General features: G+C 43.1%; 1 protein-coding gene across 2 annotated transcripts in view; it reads right to left on the minus strand.

Annotated features, from left to right (window-relative positions):
* LOC144511368 (ryanodine receptor 1-like) overlaps window positions 1-23,508 on the minus strand; it is a 495,584-nt gene that overhangs the window by 56,335 nt on the left and 415,741 nt on the right. For both annotated transcript variants that reach the window (XM_078241663.1, XM_078241662.1), the window contains 5 exons: window positions 21,245-21,325; window positions 19,869-19,957; window positions 19,381-19,509; window positions 18,310-18,414; window positions 2,350-2,431 (listed from right to left, as the gene is read on the minus strand). In XM_078241663.1, the coding sequence (XP_078097789.1) occupies window positions 2,350-2,431; window positions 18,310-18,414; window positions 19,381-19,509; window positions 19,869-19,957; window positions 21,245-21,325 (486 nt within the window). The remainder of the gene's footprint in view (window positions 1-2,349; window positions 2,432-18,309; window positions 18,415-19,380; window positions 19,510-19,868; window positions 19,958-21,244; window positions 21,326-23,508) is intronic.

Here is a 23,508-nt window from a genome sequence, read left to right on the forward strand (position 1 = left end):
TACATCACACTCTTGAAAAGCAAAATGTTTCTAGCTGCAGTTCAAGCCTGTTTCACCCTGTAATTTTTTTAGATGTGTATTTATTGTGTAGACCCTCAAAAATGTAGCACCGTGATTAAATTTTACTAATTAAATAGCATTGCAAAAACATACATAAACAAGGAATAGCATTGCACAGATTGATGTCATGACAGGTGACATTAATGGACTTTCAGCTGAAGTGAATTAAAACAGAAATTGGGAAAGTAGACAACTGGAAAAGGCGATGGTAGAAGTCGAAACATCAGGAAAGGACAAGCCAGGGAACTGATGGGCAGACAACATCAAGAACTGGAAGGAAGGGAGAATACCAGCAGTGTATAGAACTGTGGTGAACAGAGAGAGATGCCTACGGTCCTTTGTGAACCATGGCTAATTGTGGATAGATGGAACAATCATCCTACCAAAATGTTAACACAGAATTCACGGCATAGACGTGGAACAAGTTTAATGTCTGTCATTCAAACCTCAGAGATTGAAATAATCAGATTCACTGACCATTATCCAGCATTGTTTCTTACTAAAGCTAAAGTTTATTTATTAGTGTCACAAGTAGGCTTACATTAACATTGCAATGAAGTGACTGTGAAAATCCCCGACTTGCCACACTCCGGCACCTGTTTGGGTACACACTGAGCGAGAATTTAGCACAGCCAATGCACCTAACCAGCACGTCTTCCAGACTATGGGAGGAAACCCATGCAGACACGTGGAGAATGTGCAGACTCCGCACAAACAGTGACCCAAGCCGGGAATCGAATCCTTAGCACTGTGAGGCAGCAGTGCTAACCACAGTGCTCTATCTGCAAGTATAATTTTCCAGTCACTCCAAAGTTGAAGTTAACGGGCTAAGTTTTAAATGAGCTTAATACATTCCAAAATTGTGTGCATATAGGAACTTCAACAAGACTTGTGGCAAGGGAGACTTTGTTGCTGAGCAGAGGATTTTTTAAAGTTAGGAGCTGTAATGGACAACATTACAAAACAAACGAGTATGGTTGTCCATGGGTACTTCAGATGAAAAGGAATTTTAAATAGTAAAATTATCTGGCACTGAACTAGCCACTGAAAGACACCAGGAAACAGCAAACATACCAAAGCTCTACGGACACAGCACTTAAAGTTTTAAGTTTATTTTTTTAGTCACAAGTAGGCTTACATTCACACTGTAATGAAGTTACTGTGAAAATCCCCGCCTCCGGCACCTGTTCGGGTACACTGAGGGAGAATTTAGCACCTAACCAGCACGTCTTTCGGACTGTCGGAGGAAACCGGAGCACCCGGAGGAAATCCACGCAGACACGGGGAGAACCTGCAAACTCCACACAGACAAGCCGGGAATTGAACCCGGGTCCCTGGCGCGGATATACAGCAGTGCTAACCACTGTGCCACCATGCCATCCCTCTGACATCTGATCGCAAATATCTGACAGACAGTAAAAGGTATACAGCATACTAATAACATTAAAAAGTGAAGCTAACATGACTTGAAAAACATCATAAAAGAAAACAACGTAAGCGACTTGAAGATTAATTTGTTAAAGGTCGAATTCAATGAACAAAGCTGGAACAGGGGACTGAATCTTGCGGGCCACTCGTCGGCAGAAAAACAGGTGGGTCGGCGCAACATCGAGGGCCGAAGGGCCTGTACTGCGCTGTAATGTTCTATGTTCTATGGACCCAAAGATTTGCACGCAGTACCATTGGCGGAGTCTTCAGCACCAGCTGATTTGCCCCACCACCACCGTGACTTTACAAGTGGCAGGAGCGCCATCGGCTGGGCTATCATGAAAGTCATGATGTGGAGATGCCGGCGTTGGACTGGGGTAAACACACCAGGTTTTAACAACACCAGGTTAAAGTCCAACTGGTTTATTTGGTAGCAAATACCATAAGCTTTCGGAGCGCTGCTCCTTCGTCAGATGGAGTGGAAATGTGCTCTCAAACAGTGCACAGAGACACAAAATCAAGTTACAGAATGCTGATTAGAATGCGAATCCCTACAACCAGCCAGGTTTTAAAGGTACAGACAATGTGGGTGGAGGGAGCATTAAGCACAGGTTAAAGAGATGTGTATTGTCACCAGACAGGACAGCCTGCAAGTCCAGGAGGCAAGCTGTGGGGTTACTGATAATGTGACATAAATCCAACATCCCGGTTTAGGCCGTCCTCATGTGTGCGGAACTTGGCTATCATGAAAGCTTGGCTATCATGAAAGGACAAGGACTTGTTGAATTAAGCTTTATTTTGTCCTATTTTTTTCCCTCACACGCGCTCCCCACCACCACCGTTCCAACGCATCGTGTTTACCTTCCAGTAACGAAAGCAGCATCACCACCATGTCTTTCTGTAGATCCAGCAGCTCTTTCAACAGTTCAATCTGGCTGGAATCCTGTCAACAAATGTAAAAATATTAAGATAGAACTTCAATGCCATCTCGCCACCAAATAAATGAAAGATTATGAACATTCCATCTGAATGAGAAAAAAAAGTAGTATTTAGTTACATTTTTATGGCACTGGTGAAAACTGGATGGGATGACGAGTAGGAAATAATTTTCCCGGGTAGTCAATCTGTTAAAGCTATTTATAGGGAGGTAGTAAGGAATTTCTTTCAATGGACTAAGGGTTCAAAATAACAAAACACACAAAATCTGTTACTGAGGTCTGAGCAATACCTCAGAAGATGACTCATGATCCCGGTGAGATTCTCACTCATAAAAATGTTTGGAAACACAATGGGGGGGTTAACGCTCTCTCAGTGAACGGATTGTGTTACGTGAGAGTTAATTTTTGTTCCTTTTAATAAGTGCACTCACACAAACACACAATTCCACTCAGTGCACGGACGGACATTCCACCAACTCACAACTGAAAGCTGACCAGAACACACTGCAGCGATGCTCCGGGACACTCATCGACTATCATCACAATTAACATTTCTAAACCGTAGAGAAAAAAAACACTTCGACTCGAGGCTTCGGAGGAAAAACGGGTTTTAAAGCGGAGAGGTCAGTGCAGGTCAGTGGGATCCAAGTGCAGGTCAGTGGGACTAGGCATAAAATGGTTCGGCACAGGCAAGAAGGGCCAAAAGGCCTGTTTCTGAGCTGTAATTTTCTATGGTTCTATGGTTCTAGGGAGATGGACAGGCTTAAAGGTCCGGGTATGAAAACAGATGGAGGTGGCTGAAAGGATGCCCACCAGTGCTATGATGAAGGGAGGACCTGGACAAGGTCAGAGGGGGAGCATGGGGAGAGGAAATTGTAGGATTGGAAGAAATTGCATAATTCTTGCGGGTTGAAGAATCAAGAGATTCAAACAAGGATGAGAATTTTAATTTGAGGTTAGGGACAGGAAGCCAATATAGATAGGCAAGGATGAAGGTGGGTGCAACCTAGTGTGGGATAAGATACAGGCAGCAGAAATACAGATGAGCCAAGGTAGCAGATTGGCCAGAACAGTGCTGAAATAATGGTGCCTGGAGGGGACACAGATATTTAAATAATGCTCAGGAGTGCCAATCCAGTTGGGATGGCTCGATGGCACACTGGTTAGCATTATTGCCTCACAGCAGCAGGGACCTGGGTTCAATTCCCGGCTTGGGTCACTGTTTGTGTGGAGTCTGTATGTTCTCTCCGTGTCTGCGTGGGTTTCCTTCGGGTGCTCCAGTTTCCTCCCACAACCCGAAAAATGTGCTGGTTAGGTGAATTGGCCATGCTAAATTCTGCCTCAGTGTACCCGACCTGACGCCGGAGTGTGGCAACTGGGGGATTTTCACAGTAACTTCATTGCAGTGTTAATGTAAGCCTACTTGTGACTAATAAGTAAACTTTACTTTTTAAGAGTGGGCAAGGAGAGGTTAGTTCAGTGAAGAAATCTATCAGATTTAACTGTTTTGAAGAAATTGCTAGGTATTTGCCATCAGCCAAGAAATAAAAAAGGATTGACTACTTGTGGGATGCCTTTTTACGGAAGACGTGCAAAAATGCAAAACTGCCCCTGATGTGTCAATCCTGCCGAACCGGTGTTTGATTCAAAGATCAGTGTCATGATAAGCAATGCGAGGATTGTCAACTAAATAACACTGCTACAACTGCCTATCTGAGGAGTTTTGCAGGTGTCAGACATACTTGCCAAAGTAGTTATACCTAGAGTATTTCCAATTCAAATAAATCCACAAACGTGCTCAAAGTGATGAACTAAAGGGAAGCAACAGTAATATTATGGAAATAGTAGAATAGACTACAAAGGAAATGTTTGAAAAACTAAAGCCGGGAAAGACTGATGACCAACTACTTTGAATTTATAGTGCTCATTTTGCCAACCGGAGATTCAGTAGTGAAGTATTTGATAATATATTTTATTAAGCCCATCGAGAGACTGTGCTCTTCAGTTTTCACTTTCCTTTCAAAAAGGCTTTCCTATTGTGACGTTAGTGTACCTTTAAGAAGTGTTTCTTTTTAATCATGTTCTCTGCGGTTGCAAGCAAACTTTTTAAGTTTGTTTTCCTCATTGTTGCTGGGCTGCCTACGAGAGCCTTTTTATTGCTACTTAAATGGGGATTTGTTTATTTTTACTGGGATGTTTATGACTCTGCATTGTTAGGAGAAAAACTGGTTGGCAGGTCAGGTGATAGAATTTTCTTTTCAGTTTGGAGCTGCAGGTTTGAGTGTTAGTATTAAAAGGGGCATCAAGCTGAAAAGAAGTCTCTCTCCTTGGTTTTGTAACTTCTGCTGGTCATCTGAAAGCAAGTTCTTGCCTTTCTGAAGGGGGGAATTGGTGGTTGGTGGCTTGCCTGGAGTCCCTGGTGTTTTGGGAAGCTGTTTTGACTTCAAACTGTTCTGAGTCTATCCAGGGAACTAGACTTCATTTAAAGGAATCAATTCCAGTATCACGTGAGCATTAGTCTTTGCTGTGTTAAAACTGTTTAAAGCGTCTTTTGTCTACGGGATTGGTTTGATTGGAACACGTTAGATATATTTGTTAAGGGTTATACGTTATAGTGGTTGCTTTGTTTCTTGTTTGAAGAGTTCTTGTTAATTTTCTTACTATACATGTTAACTATATTCTTAAATAAACTTTGTTTGATAAAAGTTCCCTACTGGGTCATTTGAATCATACCTGAAGTGAAACATATCATGCTTATCCTAGCCAAATTCAAGATGCAAAATTTATGATCCAGGTGGGCTCCATAAAAAACTTTGGAGCTTCTGACCTGAACCACAACACTATATAATGCATATTGTGCTTTCCTTTGCAAAACATAGCGGCTTTCAACAGGCATCAATTTATGCAATGGACAAGAGTCAACAGGTGAAAACCTTATCGCCATGTACATCATGAGCTGGGAGGCCAGAGAGGTTCTGGGGAATGCTGAAGTTGGTGCACAAGGGAGGCAATATTTTTGGTTTGTGCAATGATAATTGCTTATAGTAATCATGATGATTTTGACCTTCCATAGCTCGAAAGCTGTATTTATGCTCTATTGCAAGACATAATTCGTTGTAGTCACAACAGTATGTACAAGGCCATGCCCATGTATTGTCATGTGATGTACTTTTCTCACGGAAAGGCAGGGAACATCAGAAGCACAAGGTTCTCTTAAGGTTAACGTGCAGGTTCAGTCGGCAGTTAGGAAGGCAAATGCAATGTTAGCATTTATGTCGAGAGGGCTAGAATGCAAGAGCAGGGATGTACTTCTGTATAAGGCTCTGGTCGGACCCCATTTGGAGTACTGTGAGCAGTTTTGGGCCCCGTATCTAAGGAAGGATGTACTGGCCTTGGAAAGGGGCCAGAGGAGGTTGACAAGAATGATCCCTGGAATGAAGAGCTTGTCATATGAAAACGGTTGAGGATTCTGGGTCAGTACTCGTTGGAGTTTTGAAGGATGGGGGGGGGGGATCTTATTGAAACTTACAGGATACTGCGAGGCCTGGATAGAGTGGAGGTGGAGAGGATGTTTCCACGAGTAGGAAAACCGAGAACCAGAGGGCACAACCTCAGGCTAAAGGACCGATCCTTTAAAACAGAGATGAGGAGGAATTTCTTCAGCCAGAAAGTGGTGAATCTGTGGAACTCTTTGCCGCAGAAGGCTGTGGAGGCCAGGTCATTGATAGATAGGTTCTTGATCAATAAGGGGATCAGGGGTTATGGGGAAAAGACAGGAAAATAGGGATGAGAAAAATATCAGCTATGATTGAATGGTAAAGCAGACTCAATGGGCTGAGTGGCCTAATTCTGCTCTGACGTCTTATGGTAACATTGGAGAGTGCTGTAAGGATGTGATGCTCATCTCAGAACTTGTTTCATCCACAAAATATGATGGGGCCCTTGTCCAGGCTGTGAAACATTGGCAGGTCTGAGTGAGTTTACGCAGGGAAAATAGGGTGATTCATCGAATGATTACAGCACAGAAGTAGGAGATTCGGCCCATCGTGTCAATGCTGGACCTCTGAAGTGGTAAGGCAGAAGTGACGAGTAAGGAAGGGCCTGCTATTGCTGAATGGAGGCACATGGTATATTGATACACTGTCTCACTTGATAGGGATACCAGTAAAATTGATCCTTCATAAGCAGCCACTGGTGAAGAAGTCACTTGCCTCAGTCAACACCATTAATGGAAGCTGATTTGAATCGTGTTGGCAAGTCAGATAGCTGACTGCTAATCGTGAATTCAACACTCAAATGCCCTGTAGTGGTATCATTTTCTTGGTTGGTATTGGTAAGGATTTAGGCTTCAAAGGTGCATCTAGGGGATTTTCGCAGTAACTTCATTGCAGTGTTAATGTAAGCCTACTTGTGACACTAATAAATAAACGTTTGCATTGAGAAGTGGGTGGCTCCCAAGTTGTCACCTTGGCTACACATGAATTTGGGAAAATGACAGCATACTTACACAGGCAGATCTCAGGGTTGGTATGAGACAGGCTATTCCTGAGAAACATGCTTGCTCTGTATCAAGACAGTCAGAAGGAACGTGAACACATACTCGGGAGACCTCCGAGGAAAATCTTTCAGTAAGTCATTGCTCATGAGTAGTACATGAGGCACAGTGTGCATTAGTACACATACAGAAGGGTACATCACACAACAGCACAACATTAAGGCACGTGGATTGCCTCAGCTCCTTTGGGCAGAAAGGGAAAGATCAGTTTCTTGAATTGACTGCAAATCTTTTTGGTGTTGTCTCCCCGAGAGAATAAAAAAGGAAATCTTGAACTTATATTGCTCCTTTCATGATCACAGAGCTTTCCAAAGCGCTTCGCAACCAATAAAATACTTTGGAGGGATAGTCGCTGTTGTTTGAGAGGGTAGGGGAAAGGGCAAGAGCAAGGCCTACGGGGACATGCCCAAATTGAGACAAGGATGTATGGGCCTGGTATTTTTCCCCCCAGCGTGCATCACAAAAATGGGTATATTCTCCATTACAGGGCTGATAGACATAGTGCACCTTGCTTGTAAGGCATTAGCTGGCATATTTCTGCTCCCCCCAGATGGGTTTCAGAAACTGGGTCCAGGTTGTGACTGGTCAGGTGCTCATGAAGAAATGCAATCAGAGTGCAGGTCTTTTGGCTGCTGCTGTTGCTGCAGATCAGTGTCCTGAGGGCCCCGCGTGCGAGAAGCTGCCCTGGGGCACAATGGGGGACGAGTAAAGATGGTGCTTTGCTGCCAAGTCTTCAGGCCTCCCCTTGACCTTCGAGGCCAAGGCTGTGCCAAAGTTGCTTACTGAGCGGATTCCCGGCAGAATGGAAGCACTCTTCCCATTTCATTAAAGTGGCTTACTCCTGTGGCTCTGAGCATTGTGGGGAGCTCTGGGAGTCTTGAAATACCAACTCTGATTCCGGGGGGGGGGGGGGCAGGCTCGGAGATCGGTATTCTCCGGGGGGTGGGGGTGGGGAGGCGAGGCTCGGAGATCGGCATTCTCCGTTGGCCTCGGGCGGGATCGAACGAACCTCGGGCGGACTTGTCGATAAAATTCCGCCCACTGTCTCTTTTCCCTGAAAGATTCATGGCACAAGGAAAAATCTATCCTATACATAAACTAAACAGCTTGTTAAAGTTATAAACAAGGCAGCAGTAAGCAAGCAATCTTCAGCTTTCACTTCATTTTCTCCCCCAAACAAGCGACAGCCCGACCATCTTTGCTACTGTCTGTCTGCAAATGTACGTCAAAGTATTTGCTCGGAAATTAGTATCGCTTCCATCTTTCTATTGCCAGAGGTCATCAGTAGATTCAAGAACTTTAACTCTTTCTAAATATCTTTTTTTAAAATACTTTTCCAATTCAATCAAATCAAGTCCAATTCAGAGTCTCAACAAGTTGAGACATTTCCGGTCCAAGTTGACAAGACAGGGTATGCGACCCTTCACCCTGCCTTGGGCCTGATCTACATGAGCCAAGCTGATTGGAGTAGGTGGAGGTTTCCTCCTCCAAGGCTTGATCTCACTTGCATCTTAGCCAAAAGGCCGAGATGCCGCTTTTAAAAATTGCTTCATACGAAAATGAAGCTTAAATGCAACCCAATGACCTCAACCAAGTGCAGCATCCGCAGACCACACTTGATCTTAGCCAAAAGGCCGAGAGGCTAAATATCTTTCAACAGGAAGATAACGGATTGGCAAAATGAGTGCCATCAATGTTGCATGCAGGTGTTAAGCCTTCTGTCTGCTTTCACGCGGTGTAATTAATTGATAGATAAGCAGTGAACTGCACACAAATAGATGCCGCTAAGCCTATAGTTGGTTCCTGCATGGTGACACCCAGAGCATTGGTGAGGCCACAGCTGAAGTTTTGTGTGCAGTTTTGATGTCCTTATCTGAGGAAGTGCAACGAAGGTTTACCAGGCTGATTCCTGGAATGGCAGATATGTCATATGAGGAGAGACCAAGTTGCTTAGGATTATATTCATTGAGTTTAAAAGAATGAGAGGGGATCTTACAAATTTAGGAAATTCTAACAGGATTAGACAGGGTAGATTTAGAAAGAATCCAGGGGAGTCCAGAACTATGGGTCATGGTTTGAGGATAAGAGGTAAACCATTTAGGACTGAGGTGAGGAGAACTTTCTTCACCCAGAGGGTGGTGAATGTGTGGAATTCACAACCACAGAAAGTAGCTGAGGCCAAAACGTTGTCTGGTTTCAAGAAGAAATTAGATATAGCTCTTAGGGCTAAAGGGATCAAGGAATTATTGGTGGGTGGGGGAGGGGGAAGAGGGGGCGGGATCAGGATATTGAATTTGATGATCAGTCATGATCATAATGAATGGTGGAGTAGGCTCGAAGGGTTGAATAGCCTACTCCTGCTTCTATTCTCTATGTTTCTAGATCAACATGACGCAATTGGCTTCTGGACATTGCTCCTTGGCTAGATGTTAGAACCTGACACAAGCCAGAGACCGAGTGATAGATGAGGCACTGTCTCGTGCATACACTATTTCTCATCGAGATACAGATAACTGATAGATGTGCATTACTTGCAGCCTCTCAAGTAGCAGTGATCCTCAAGTCCTGCTGCCAACTCCTCCCTAGCCCCGGGCTCCTGCTCCTTCCCCACTGCACCCATGCTGTTATATTCAACAACAGATTGTCCTATGGCAACATTTTAACCAGCCCAGTGCACCTCAAACTGTATTTTCTCTGATGTGGAGATGGGGTAGGCACAATAAGAAGTCTCACAACACCAGGTTAAAGTCCAACAGGTTACCTCACTCACCTGATGAAGGGGCAGCGCTCCGAAAGCTCGTGCTACCAAATAAACCTGTTGGACTTTAACCCGGTGTTGTGAGACTTCTTACTGTATTTTCTCTGTCATGCATAGTCAGCCTGAATTAATTTAACACAATATTGAATCAATATTTCCAGGAATCATTCCAGACCAAGATGGAGCATTCAAGACAATTTTTGTGGATACTATAGTTGATTATTTCTCCATCAAACAAGCTGCGTGTGAGGGAAATGTAGTTGAATGGAGCATCAACCTCATTTGGGGGCACTTGCTTAGTGTCTTTACTGGAGAGTTAAACAGGCAGGAAGTACATGTGGTTGAGATTGGTAGGAAGTATAGCTCTTGTCTGTGAGTCATAATTCTGAGATTTTTAAAATTTGGACTAAGTCACTCTCTTGATCACATACAGAGGAAAAACATTCAAATTCCACCCAGATATTAAGGCACTCCCTTTCCAAGCAACAACTGCTTCAGCATCAATAAATCTTCAGTCAGTCACTGGCTTTTCCTTAACTTAAAATGCCCCAGAAACTAAACCATCAAATCAAAACATCCAGCATCCAAAAAAAAGAGACCACGAGAAGTTGTGGCTTTGGTGAACCCGTGTAATTTAGTAGGTGATGTTTAAAACTTACCTCCTGCCGTATTTTAATCCAAAAATGTTCCTTTTTTGCATGATAACAAATAATAAATATTACACATTAAAATGGCATCACACCTGAGGCTATACAATGACGTTTCCTTCTATACCGCTCATGGTGAAATGATATGGACCGCTCCCTTTCATAAAAGGTCAGTCTGACTTTCCAAATCGTACGCATGAAGAAAAGCAAAACCAACACATCTTTCAAAGGGATTCTGTAACCTATACGAAGGCCCTTGTAAATATTCTGGATGTTTCATTATGACTGCAAACACAATGCCGAATGGCAGTTTGAAATTGTAAAAAATACCCAATATAAATCTCATTACACATTACCTTCCTGAGCTGCCCTTGCTAACGTTATCACATTTTAAGATGATAGGATAGGATATATGGTAGTGCGGCCTCAATCCAGTCTCTCAATCAGGTGAAGCGACTGAAATGAGGACATCTGGACAGCACACTGCCCAGAAGCAATGGTGCTGGGCGGAGGGAGAGCTTTTCCAATACTCTGTCAACTCACAAAAAAGGAAAGGGACCAAGTGAAATGGAGAGATCTTCATTGAGGATTTCATGCCAATGATAACTGGTATTCACTTTGCAGCATCGTTAATCCCATTTCGTAGATTATAAAAATGGCAAAATTGAAAATTTATTTTGTATGGCAAACAAACAAACAATGCCTAAAGCTCCTGGCTCTTGTAGAAATATGTCTGGCCACCAAATCTCCAGGGTCTCACCACACAGTAGAGGGGTAACTACTCTGCAGAACTCTTTCTCAATGGCAAACAATGATGACTTGAGCCTACCTTAAATCACTTAATCCATCTGACAGCCTCTTTTCATTGCCAGATTATTAGGAATGTAATTACAAGAACAGTGATCAATTATATTTGAAATCGTGTATGCCAATCGTGTAGACTTAAGTGCGTGTGTCAGGTTAATTGGCTTAACCTTGAAGACTAAGGGCACTAATGGGTGGTAGAGAAATGGGTGCAAAACTCAATTTTATTGGATTTTCAACAGTTTTGGGTCCTGCTCTTTCTTGCCATGGGAGCGGGGTCTGTCTGATGCAGGCATCCTGAGCAGGTGAGAATTTATGCGCCTGTGATAAACCCCATGGCCGGGGAATTTTACTGTCTCGCCCGCCAGGGGCGAACCGAGGAAAGAGACATTGGGTGGGATTTTATAATTTTGGGACAAGTGAGGCCGTAAATTCCCGCCCCATGAATTCCATGGGGAAGCTCTAATTGATTCAGGGCTCAGTGAATATGAGTTCCCTTGGTAACGGGCAATGGCCTACCCTGCTGAACAGGCGCCGGACTGTGGTGACGAGGGGATTTTCACAGTAGCCTCATTGCAGTGTTAATGTAAGCCTACTTGTGACACTAATAAATAAACTACTTTATACATAGATCTTTGCTTTTTTTGACACTAATAAATTTTAAACTTTTAAAACTTAAAAAACTCAGCCCTTTATAAGGCAGACGCCGGGGAAGGTCTGCAGAACTGTTGTCCCACTTGGGACTTGACTATGTATGGCACCGAGCAGTGGCTTTATTTAGTGTTTAACAATAAATACTGTTCCTTTCCAGTCAGGCTTCCTGAGTTATTACAGCACATAACAGGGATTCAAAGAATCCCTACAATGCACAAGGATGCCATTCGGCCCATCAAGTCTGCACTGACAACAATCCCACCCAAACCCTATTCCTGTAACCCCACATATTTACCCCGCTAATCCCTCTAACCTACGCATCCAGGGACACTAAGAGGCACTTTCGCAAGGCCAATCAGCCTAACCTGTACATCTTGGCGGCACGGTGCTATAGTGGTTAGGACTTTTCCCCCACTCCATCTGACGAAGGAGCAGCGCTCCGAAAGCTAATGGTATTTGCTAGCAAATAAACCTGTTGGGACTTTAACCTGGTGTGGTTAAAACTCTTACCGGCCTCACGGCGCCAGGGACCTGGGTTCGATTCCCGGCCTTGGCTCACTGCCTGTGCAGAGTTTGCACGTTCTCCCTTTGTCTGCATGGGCTACCCCTGGGTGCTCCGGTTTCCTCCCATGGTCCACAGATGTGAGGGTTAGCTGGATTGGCCATGCTAAATTGCTCCTTAGTGTCGGAGGGACTAGCTATGGCAAAATGCATGGGGTTATGAGGATGGGGCCTGGGTGGGATTATGATTGGTGCAGACATGATGGGCTGAATGGCCTCCTTCTGCACTGCAGGATTTTATGATTCTAAGAAGGAAATCTTTGGATTATGTATGGAAGTATGGAGGGATATGTATGGAAAAGATTCATGTCACTTCCAGCCCCTGCTGTGCTGGCTGGGATATCAACAGGCTTAGGAGAACCTAGTGGTAATTGCAGGTAAGGTGCATCAGCGAGGGTGGGCAGGAAGGTATCACTGGCACTGTAATAATTCCACTGTAGTATCTTCACTATAATTTTGCCTGTGAACCATAATTTTGAGATATTTTTTATTTTGGTTAACTTTTTGAAGAATTGCCGAAGGAGAAATTATGCTGGTCTCACCTATATCTATTTGCCTCAGTGAAGCCGAAAGCAACTTCTGGTATTTGCAAGTGCACAGTTAGCAAGCAAAAATCCAATCGCTGCTGTCAGTGATTCCCTACTTCACCACAGGAAACGCTCGTGGATGAAAATCAGTTAGAAATCATGAATTTGATGCAAACCATACACGATTAGCATTGCTAGAAAGTCCCTAGAGAAAGTTACATCTTGTCAACTGAGTTGTAACTGGGTTTTTAATGAGAATCAAGTCACAATTACTTCGACCTTTCTGAAAAACTAATTTTATTTGAGGAATAGAAATTTCTCCATTTAGTGCTAAAAATTACACAAAGTTTGTGCATGTCCCAATCTTTTAAAAAAGGAGGTAGACAAAAGGCAGGTAACTATAGGACGGTGAGCTTAACTTCTGTAGTAGGGAAAATGCTTGAATCTATCATCAAGGAAGAAATAGCAAGGCATCTGGATATAAATTGTCCCGTTGGTAAGACTCAGCATGGGTTCATGAAGGGAAGGTCATGTTCGACTAATTTGATGGAATTCTTTGAGAACATTACATGTGCAGTGGAACAATGGGGAACCTATGGGTGTGGTGTATCTGGATTTCCAGAAGGCATTTGACAAGGTGCCGCACCAAAGACTGCTACATAAGATAAAGGTGGACATAAAGCACAGTGCAGCAAAGCGTTCTTCAGATTCCAAAGAAGTTCAAAACACTGCAGCATAGTTAACTTGAGCGTAAAACTTCTGACTGATAATTTGCACAAGTGAAAAATAAAACAAGAAATGCACAAGCATCCTAGGTATTGTTAACTCTCAAAGTCTCACAAGTGACAAAGTGAAGAGGAGTCATACGGACTCAAAATGTTCACTCTCTCCACAGATGCTACTGGACTTACTGAGTTTTTAGAGCATTTTCTGTTTTTATTTCAGATTTCCAGCATCCGCTGTATTTTGCTTTTATATTATTGACAGTGTCTCAGCGATGGTAACGCAGCTGAACGTCAAGTGGGGATGGTTAGGTTCACTCTTGTTGGAGATCATAGAAATCATAGAAACTCTACAGTACAGAAAGAGGCCATTCGGCCCATCGAGTCTGCACCGACCACAATCCCACCCAGGCCCTACCCCCATATCCCTACATATATTACCCGCTAATCCCTCTAACCTACGCATCTCAGGACACTAAGGGCAATTTAGCGTGGCCAATCAACCTAACCCGCACATCTTTGGACTGTGGGAGGAAACCGGAGCACCCGGAGGAAACCCACGCAGACACGGGGAGAATGTGCAAACTCCACACACACAGTGACCCAAGCCGGGAATCGAACCCAGGTCCCTGGAGCTGTGAAGCAGCAGTGCTAACCACTGTGCTACCGTGCCGCCCTGATGGTCATTGCCTGGCATTTGTGTGATGCAAATGTTACTTGCCACTAATCAGCCCAAGCCTGGGATATTGTCCAGGTCATTCTGTATTTGGATATGGACTGCTTCGGTACAAGAGTCATGAATGGTGCTGAACATTGTGCCACCATCAACGAAAATCCCTACTTCTGATCTTATGAAGGAAGGAAGGCCAATGATGAAGCGGCTGAAGGTGGTTGGGTCTAGGACACCACCTGGAGGAACATCAATGATGTCCTGCAGCTGAGAGGACTGATCTCCAACAATCAAAACCATCTTTCTATGTGCTAGGAATGTCTCCAACCACCAGAGAGTTAGCCTCCTCCCCATTCCCATTGACTCCAGTTTTGCTAGGGCTCCTTGATGTCGCACTCTGTCAAATACTACATTGACGTCAATTAGGGATCAAACAAATGTAGGGCTCAAGGTTACGGACAAACATTACAGACTGTAGTTTTATAAAATCACACTTGGTTGTTTGTTCGTTTGCCATCACAGTTTGGTCGAAAGTTATACCATGAATCCTAACATCTTTCAGGACACAATCCCATCAAAAAAAAAAATTTCAAAAAGAAGTTTTAAACTTTGCGGTAAAATGTCATTAATATTCTTCCAATACACTGAAAAACCTGACGATAATATCTTGTTCTGAAATGATACAGATACACTAACAGGTTAATGCAAAGATTTACAATGGATTATCCAGAAGCAAAATTATACATTGGAGCAAATGGAAGATACACAATAATGTAAATAGTCACTCCTTTTGTGTGTTAGAGACCAAAGCAATTGTGCAGTTAACATATCAGCCTGACAGCCTGGAGGTAATGGTGCTGGCTTCATTACAAATGGCTGTGAGTTTTAGTTCCGGGGGTTGGCCCATACTCAAAATTTATTTACAACAATAGTGGTGAAAATCTCACATCACAAGTGCTTGTCTCCTGTTGCGTAATCATGGAGTAACGTCAACAGTATTGGTGGCCTCGACTGTTTTACATTCCTGACCGAAGATGATAAAGGAAGTGTATAGCAAGTGGGTGGTGAGCGGAATTAGACACGACAAATATGGTCTGAAAAACTGCAATAGTTCATGACTACAGATATATGAATGAAGCTTTCGGAGAGTAGAAAGTATACCGTGCCGACATCCATTTCATATTTGCTTACATAATAAAAAAAACCCAATCTGCTAAGGGAGCGTTTCGATACCAAAAGCTAAGTTTCACTCATCTTTCAAACCATTTTAACTGCAAGGTCAAATTATTTCTTCCGTAACCAATAATCTGTTCCCGTGAAATGCTTGGCAAAATGTTAAAGGCCGATAGTGTGAAATTGCCTTTGAGGTAAAAGTAATTGTAATTTGATTTTACGCAATATTGCCGTGGTCAGATAAAGACAGTTACTTCAGTCATTTCCCAATGTCTTCAGGGAAGGAGAGTGGGAAAATGGACTTGGTGGTTTTTCACTCCGGTCAAATAAAAAGACTTTTAAAAAATAGTACACTGCTCAGGACAAAACCTCAGTTCTTGAAATGGATGCTTGACATGTGTACCTTCCCTCCATTATGTCTTGTGATTGGATATTGAGGACATCTAAATCCACTTTATATAAACTGCTTAAATTCAAGGTAACTTGAATACTTTGATAGAAAGCGGAGGTTAAGCCTGATGTACCACTGAAACAGGTAATAAAAGGAAAACTACAGAGTTACGTGTCCAAATGAAAAATTAAAATGACAGCGTTTATGGCAAACGATTTGCATGAGATGGCAGCTGTGGTACACAAAATTCTTACGCTATTTCTGGATCTTCGATTATCAGGCATCTGTTATTCATCAGAATAAAAATGATATTTAGACACTTTGTGGGAAATGTTTTGAATTCATTCATCTTCCCTACATTTTTCCTTTAAAAGTACATAATTTTTTTTATCCAAACACATTGGCTGGGATCCTCCAATCGCGTTCGCCCTGCCAGCGAGAACGGAGAATTTGGCGCTCAGCCAAAGCTCCATTCACTGCAGCGGGACCGGAGAATCCCAGCCGCGGGAGAGGTCGGAGAATTCCGGCCACTGCTTTTACAGAAAAATAAAACCCCTCAAGTTTCAAGTGGACAGCAAAGTTTTTTTTTTGCAGAGTAGCTCGTGGAACACAATTATTTCCGCAGAAGTACTTGTGGCAACATTGCTGCTGCAGTATTTCTATGGACATTCTATGCAAGCAATATAGCTTCTCAGGGCACATTTTCCCTCAGAATTTACAATTCAAGTTGATTAAAACGGATTCTAGTAAAACAAACACTTATACTTTAAACAAAAAAGTGTTAGAATCTTGGTTCTGTGAAACCAATGACAATAATGACCAATTTAAACACTTGCAGGTAAAATATTAAAATACTTATTGAGAGGCAGTCTGCAAGACAAAATGTGACACTATTGTGGGAAATCTGCGCACTGTTATACTAACTCTGGCATTCCAGAAAATTATATACTTCTTGAGTGGTTTTTAAAGTTTTTAACTTCATGCATTTCAAGGCTGAAGAATAACCTATAACTGTAAAATTATTATTGATACTTCAGCACCGTGATCGCTGTATTACTTATTAATAACATACATTTTACTGAAAGGAAAGCTATGTGTGGTCCTACGCTTCCTGTCCTTCCTCTCAGGTTATTTCAGATTGTGACTTTATCCTTTCCGCCCTCACTGGTTAGCCATGCAGTTTGCAGCTGTGATTATCATTTAAAATCTCCAATATGTTAACTTTTTGCAGCTAACTTCGAGAAAGGACATTGCAGCTTTGTCGAACTGCTCATCAGATTAACAAATTAGTGACATTGCCATTTTTCGGAAGCTATCACTGGCTGCACCTAGAACAAGATAAAATGCCGTTCTTAACTTACACTCTCTTGGAGTGTAAAGCAGAGCAGCATTTAGATAACTGAATTTTAAATCAATATTCAAAGGGCTCAACAGATTGAACCCAGATTTATAAATACATCATTTCCTCAATAGCAGTGAATTGTTGAAATTCAGTGGCACAGTGGTTAGCGCTGCTGCCTCACAGCACCAGGGACCCGGGCTCAATCCCCGGCTTGGGTCACTGTCTGTGTGGAGTTTGCACGTTCCGCCCGTATCTATGTGGGTTTCCTACGGGTGCTCCGGTTTCCTCCCACAGTCCGAAAGACGTGCTGGTTAGGTGCATTGGCCATGCTAAATTCTCCCTCAGTGTACCCGAACAGGCGCCGGAGTGTGGCGCCTCGGGGATTTTCACAGTAACTTCATTGCAATGTTAATGTAAGCCTACTTATGGGACACTAATAAATAGACTTTAACTGAATCTTTACAGTAATGTTATAATTTATGGCTTAACATTCATTCAACAGCCTCATTAGAATTTGCTGTCAGAAGCAGCACACATCATTAATAAAGCTAAGCTAACTATAACAATGGCAGGGTTAGATAAATATAGGCATTAACAGCCACTGACTATGCCCAGGACTCTACAGTGCCAATTCCAGAGGACTGAAGCTATTCGTATTAGCTAATTAGTAAAATAAATACAAGAATGTCTCTGAGGAGCTTCTTCAGGCAAGATGATCTCGACAAATAGATGGAGAGCTATGATGGCCAAAACCGTAATGAAATTGTTTCTTCAAGATAGCATGCCAAGATGTGCATTTATTTTGGTTACACACTTGGGATTAGAAAATAAATCAGGAATACCCAATTCAAGTGAAAGATTATTGGTGAAAGTGACTTGAGCTGGGAGCTTAAACTACCATTACAGAATAAAACTTTGGCTCGGCTATCTGGGCTGCAGCTGAAACACGAAAAGACTGCTCTTATACACTGCACCACTCCATCCTGGAATTTATAGAAAAGCATAATAACATTGAGATAAATGGTTGTAAAAGGGTGAAAGAAGTCTGTGGTCATTTGTTACTGGAATAACCCACGTACCTGTGCAAGCTTCATCATCATGTGTGCAAAGATATGGAGGAAACCAACAACTGCATCCCACAATCTGCTGTGAGCCAGGCTCTGCTGGTTACCAGTACATGGTCCCTGCAACAAGAGTTTGATATAATGTAACTTGCATCAAGTCCCAGTTGACACACACTAATGGAGTTCTTGGCCTGTCTTGGCATTTTGGTAACGATAATTGTAAGAGATTAAGTCGGCTAGGATTGTATTCATTGGAGTTTGGAAGAGTGAGAGGGGATCTCATAGAAACTTGTAAAATTCTACCATTTTAGACAGGGTAGATTCGGAAAGAATGTTCCCAATGGTGGGGGGAGTTCAGAACTCGGAGTCATAGCCTAAGGATACGAGGTAAACCTTTTAGGACTGAGGTGAGGAGAAATTTCTTCACCCAGAGTGTGGTGAACGTGTGGAATTCACTCCCGCAGAAAGTAGTTGAGGCTAAAACGTTGTGTGATTTCATTAAGAAATTAAGGTATAGCTCTTGGGGTTAAAGGGATCAAGAGATATGGGGGGGGGGGGGGGGGGGGATCAAGATATTGAATTTGATAATCAGCCATGATCATAAGAATGGCGGAGCAGGCTCGAAGGGCCGAAAGGCCTACTCCTGCTTCTAGTTTCTATGTAACCTGTAAATGTCATGCTGTGCATGGGATAGAGAAAGTGTGGCTTTATTGGAGCAGGGCGGCAGCACGGTAGCACAGTGGTTAGCACTGCTGCCTCACAGCACCAGGGACCCGGGTTCGATTCCCAGCTTGGGTCATCGTCTGTGCGGAGTCTGCACGTTCTCCCCGTGTCTGTGTGGATTTCCTTCGGGTGCTCCGGTTTCCTCCCACAATCCAAAAGAAGTGCTGGTTAGGGTGCATTGGCCATGCTAAATTCTCCCTCAGTGTACCCGAACAGGCGCCGGGGTGTGATGACTCGGGGATTTTCACAGTAACTTCATTGTTAATGTAAGCCTACTTGTGACACTAATAAATAGACTTTAACAGAGAAAGTTCAAGTTTCATATCCGATAAGAGATTTTAATGATGGCTGACGCTTTGTTACCTGAATATATTCAGTAAGACTGTTAAACACTTGTTTAGCCACTGCCATGGCTTTGGAGAAGTTCCTTTTCCCCGGTTCATCAACAACATCTTTCCCAGAGTAGTACCAATAGAAATCACTGATAGATTCCTAGGCCAGACAGAGACAACAGGAAAGAGTTTATCAGTTCACAAATCTAAATTATTCTTCCTTCTTTATGAATGGAAGGCAGATTTTCCTGAAAAAGAAATACAACTGCAAAAAGGGTGATCTCTTTATTGTAGATTCAAGATTAAAACTGTATAAACTATTTCCCTTTTGAGTTTATTTTTGCAATGTGCGCACACGCATTGTTGCAACGATATGTAGATATGCACATTGCACCAGATATGATATATGCAACGTTTAGCGGACTGAGACTGAATGGGCTATTGTGCAGTTTCCTCATTACAATCGTCAGCCAAATACAAGCACCTTGAAGTTCAAAAAGCTAAAAAGTAAGTTCCTACCTGCAGACGAAGCAGGTAGTCGACGGTGCAGATAATGATGTTGATAGTTGTTGTGTTACCTGTTTGAGTTCGAAGGTAATTCTGGAAATCTGAAATTGAAATGCATTTTCAGTGTTGGTGTAGCCCTTCCTTAAGAGCAACATTTCTTTCAGCATCCTCACAAATGCAAGAAGCTATGAATTTTGTGTGGATGTCAGTGCACTGACAGTAACATTTACCCCTTTCTAGTCAATGCACTACAAGTAACATGTGCAGAAGTTGTTTACATTGGCATCACAGGAACTAAAATATGGGATAGAATTTTAAGGGTGGCGAGCGGTTGAGTGATTATGACGGTGATAGGCTGGGGGTGGGAGGGGTGCGGTGGTTGGTGGGGGAAGGGGGAGAGAGAGAGAGAGAGACAGAGAGAAAGGAAGGAATTGGTATTCTGGACCCTCCCCTCCCTGCCTGAGTCAGGGAAAAGTGCAAATAACACTTTCCCACCCTCACCTGCACCCATCAGTCTACAAATTGAGGCTGGGTAGGATAGGGCCCTTAATTGGCCAATCAAGGGTGGGTTTTGTGCCCGAGGCCCTTTCCTCTTGGTACCCAATTCAGGAGCAATGTTAACCGGCCTGAGGTAAATGAGACCAGAGAGCTAATGTCAACTGGACCTCCCACAGAGGCTCTTGTATCAACAGCCTGCTAAAATTCCCCAGACTCACTGAGACATTTCTTAACTCCAATCCCCACCCCCCGAAGTCCTACAACTCAAACCAGTCATCCACAGTCTCTTCATCCACAACAAATTTATTATATTGTATTTCATGCCACACAGCTGAACCCCGGGCAAAATGTGGCATATCTTAGCAAGTGCCACGTTTAAAACTTATTGCAAGCAGGAGAATTTATCCCCGAGAAACTCAACCTTTAAATAATTAAATATGGGTTTATATGGCAAGGAGGAGGTCTTGTGGTGTAGTGGGGTTAGCATCCTGCCTCTGAGCGAGAGGCTCCAAGTTCGAGTCGCGCCCCAGTACTTGATGGCCAAGGAAAGTGTGTTCATGATGCGGTCAAACAGGTTGAGTGTGCCAACCTGCAAATCCTTCTAAACATTCCAGTGGCTGGCGGTAAGAGTGGGAGAGACTCCTGGTCAGTCATATTTGATGTGGAGTGGCACCCCTCAAGTTATAAGCCCCCTGGTGACAGACTAGTGACCTGTTCCGGGAATAATTTGCTATGGAGACAGACGGAAGTGCCTTGGTGCACCATTAGGTGTGGGAAGAGCATTGGAATGGAAATCACATGCAAGGAAGAAATGCTTAGGTTTTTGTACGTAAAATTATTTTCTCAAAGAATGGAGGTGCTTATGATGCGGAAACACAAATATTGCATACCATTATTGTGCCCTTCACAGAGCAACTGGAGAAACCTGAAAAGATCTTGAGTAAATTCATCGTCTGACATCACCTTCTCACCTACACAGAAAGACAAATTATTACCCTGCAACAGAAACATGATCTTGAAAAATACACAGAAGAAATTAACACCTCTTAAGTAGGCTATTGTTAGTAGGCGATTGTTAGTAATGAAAGTGTGCACTGAATTATAACTGCTTCAATATCAAACCATAGAAATGTATGTCGTGGCTGCATTGTTGAAGTGTGAGCTAAAAAAAGAACTAACCTATCTACAGTACTTCTGAAAATCGTGTGCACCATTTTGTCCAACCCACGCACTCTCATTAGAGAGGGAGAAGCGATGGCCTTGTGGTATTATCGCTAGACTATTAAATCAGAAACTCAGCTAATGTTCTGGGGACCCGGATTTGAATCCTGCCAAGGCAGATGAGTTCAATTTTTAAAAAAAATCTGGAATTAGGAATCTACTGGTGACCATGAAACCATGGTCGAAAAAACTCATCGGGTTCACTAATGTCCCTTTAGGGAAGGAAATCTGCCGTCCTGACCCGGTCTAGCCGACATGTGGAGTCGAGAGTAACTTTTATGGTCATTCCAGATTCACATTCAGGCGTGAGTCCTTGTCTTTCTTTGTATCATTGAATGCTGTCAATAATGGACCTGACATCAGTGCAAACCAATCTTGGAGCAGGGACCTCAACCAGACAATAGGGCTTTTATTGTATATGCAAAGGGACCAATGTATGTATGGGCTTCACGTATGGGTCCATCCGTTACCCAATCTGCTTCCTGCCTGCTGACTTAATAACGCAGAATGCTATGTAGCATTTGACAAAGGGGAGGTGATGGCCTAGTGGTGTTATTGTTAGACTTTTAATCCAGAAACTCAGCTAATGTTCTGGGGACCCAGGTTCGAATCCCACCTGGCAGTTGGTGGAATTTGAATTCAATAAAAAATATCTGGAATTAAGAATCTCCTGATGACCATGAAACCATTGTCGGAAAAACCCATCTGGTTCACTAATGTCCTTTAGGGAAGGAAATCTGCTGTCCTGACCTGATCTGGCCTACATGTGACTCTAGAGCCACAGCAATGTGGTTGACTCTCAACTGCTCCCGAAATGGCCTAGCGAGCTACTCAGTACAAGGGCAACGAGGGATGGGCAACAAATGCTGGCCAGCCAGCAACACCCATGGCTGACAAATGAATAAAAAAGAAACAGGAGCTAAGCACCCTGATTTCTAGGTTTCCGAGTTTGATTCCTGGCTGAATTTGTTGAACTCAACACAAGTGGAAGCACGACACTTAGCCTCAGTGACCTCAGGTTTCAGCCAGTTGACAGCTATTCTTTGATTACCCATGGCATTGCGAGAATGCACACGTAGATACTGGATGGTGGAGACTCCAGGCTTGGCTGTGATATCACCAATGATGTTGCCCATGATCCAGTGTAGGCAACTGGGCAGAGTAGCTGCGAACATCAGTAGAATGAGCCTGACCCATAACCTTCAGAAGAAAATGGTGGGGGAATAAGCGGCAGTTTAAAATCAAATCCACTTTTATTGATGGGTTTCACTCCTGTAGTTTACAGTCTAACTTTCCTACCATGAACTGGTCAGCTCCCAACATAAATTTCAGGTGGTGAATTAACCTGGGTGTTGGCAGCCTGTCTGCCTCCTGCTTTGTTGCACCAGTTTGTGGGACTGATGGGTCGCTGTGGTTGAGAAGTAGATTATACACACAGCCCATTGGTGCATGCACACGTTTCCTGCTTTACCATTGACAAATACTTGCTCTGGCTGACTAGAATCGTCACCATCTAGATATGTAGGTCAGCTATTAAGACAAAGAACCAGAAAACACACAGCAGGGATTGTTCTCATCATAAGTAAATAGTGGGGTAAGGTTCACAAATATAAGTTTGAGAGACTTTTGGGGATGGGGCAGGTATATGTAAGTCAAAATCTCCACCACAAATCTGTGCACTTGTTATCTGACACAACTACTCAGATGTTAACAGTATTCAACCTCAACAACAACAACTAGTGAATTAGTAATTTGTTTAGAAACAAATTAGGACTGAAATGTAGATATATACATTTATGTCTCGAATTATGTGGGGCAATTATACTCTTACGCTTTAGATGTTTATAAATGATGTGCTTTTCACTTATAGAATCCCTACAGTGCCATTTGGTCCATCGGGTCTGCACTGACAACAATCCCACCCAGGCCCTTT

Source organism: Mustelus asterias, chromosome 24, assembly GCF_964213995.1.
Source record: "Mustelus asterias chromosome 24, sMusAst1.hap1.1, whole genome shotgun sequence".
NCBI classification, from domain to species: Eukaryota; Metazoa; Chordata; class Chondrichthyes; order Carcharhiniformes; family Triakidae; genus Mustelus; species Mustelus asterias.